The 1,572-nt window shown below is 44.8% G+C and overlaps 1 protein-coding gene across 1 annotated transcript; it reads right to left on the bottom strand.

Moving 5' to 3' along the window:
• Window positions 1-525: 525 nt before the first annotated feature.
• Window positions 526-981, bottom strand: LOC147964824 (uncharacterized). The gene has a single exon (XM_087530172.1). The coding sequence runs from the start codon at window positions 979-981 to the stop codon at window positions 526-528; it is 456 nt and encodes a 151-aa protein (XP_087386298.1).
• Window positions 982-1,572: the final 591 nt, after the last annotated feature.

The raw sequence follows: 1,572 nt of genomic DNA, 5'->3' as shown, positions 1-1,572 counted from the left end.
TCTTCCCTGGTGGTGTCATGATGACATTCACGGGAAGCTTCTCAAGACAGCTTTTAGGAACCCAGATCTTCTTCATAAGTGACCCATTCCTACAGTTAGTTCCAATAAACCTGGCAAACACTTCACCGTTCTGATTTTTGAAAAATTTATAGTTTGAGTCAAATGACTCATCAATGATAATAGGGTTGGAGCAGAGTCGTCCTCATCATCGGCTTCAGCGTCGGTGCCGTGACCATTGTATTCAGTGTTGAAGATGGACTTGGCGACGAATGCTAAAGCTAGAGCCAGGCTTGCCACACCTGAATAAGACTCCTCCTCAGACTCACCTCAGCCTCCTCAGAAGCAGACTCCTCCTCTGAATCCATCTCCTTGCCAATGAATGCATGTGCCTTGCCGGATGAGCTCTTCTTGTGGGATGAGAACTTTGAAGAAGACTTTGAGGATTTCTTCTTCTTGTCATCATAATCATATTCCTTGCGCTTCTTCTTTTTCTTGGCTTCCTTGTCCCATTGAGGACATTCAGTTCTATAGTGGCTTCTTGCATTTGTGGTATGTTCTCTTCTTGTAGTCACGAGAGGAAGCCTCATCATTCTTGGAGCTTGATCTTGAAGACTTTCCGAAGCAATTCTTCTTTGAGAACTTCTGGAACTTTCTCCTGAGAATTACTAGTTCTTTCCCAATGTCTTCAGGATCATCAAAACTGTAGTTAGATTCTTCTTTAGATGAGGAAACGGCTTTTGTCTTCAAAGCACGGGATCGGCCATAGTTGGGGCCATAGATATCTCTATTCTCAGATAGCTGGAACTCATGTGTGTTGAGCCTCTCAAGTGTGTCAGATGGATAGAGGTCTCTGAAGTCAGGGTGTTCTTGGATCATCAAGGCCAAAGTGTCAAATGAGTTGTCAAGTGACCTCAGTCGCTTCTTCACTATTTCATGCTTCATGCTTGGTGATATCAGTGGCGCCGAGTGCACGAAGCACATTTATGATATCAGTGAGGCAGTCGAACATGAGCTGGACATTCTCATTGTCATTCATCTTGAATTGGTTGAAGAGATTGTGAAGCACATCTATTCTTGAGTCCCTCTGTGTTGGGACACCTTCGTTGACCTTGGACAGCCAGTCCCAGACTAGCTTCGCAGTTTCCAAAGCACTCACACGGCCATACTGTCCTTTGGTCAGATGACCACAGATGATGTTCTTGGTAGTTGAGTCTAGTTGCGCGAACCTCTTGACATCAGCAGCGGTGACTCTTTCACCGACTTTGGGAACAGCAGTCTTGATGACACACCAGAGGTCGATGTCAATGGGTTCAAGATGCATGCGCATCTTATTCTTCCAGTAGGGGTAATCAGTGCCATCAAAGATGGGGCACGCAGCGGAGACTTTGATTATCCCTGCAGTCGACATAGCTAAAACTCGAGGTGGTTAAACCGAATCACACAAAAAAAGGGAGCACCTTTCTCTGATACCAATTGAAAGTGCTAGTTATCGACTAGAGGGAGTGAATAGGCGATTTTTACGAAAGTATTCCAGACAGGCAATTTCTTCAAAGACAGGAAATCAAATACAAC

The sequence above is a fragment of the Triticum urartu genome, chromosome 6A (assembly GCF_056163025.1).
Source record: "Triticum urartu cultivar PI428250 chromosome 6A, HENAU_Tu73, whole genome shotgun sequence".
Taxonomy (NCBI): domain Eukaryota; kingdom Viridiplantae; phylum Streptophyta; class Magnoliopsida; order Poales; family Poaceae; genus Triticum; species Triticum urartu.
Note: the sequence above shows the minus strand (reverse complement) of the source record. Positions and strands in the feature narration are given on the sequence as shown.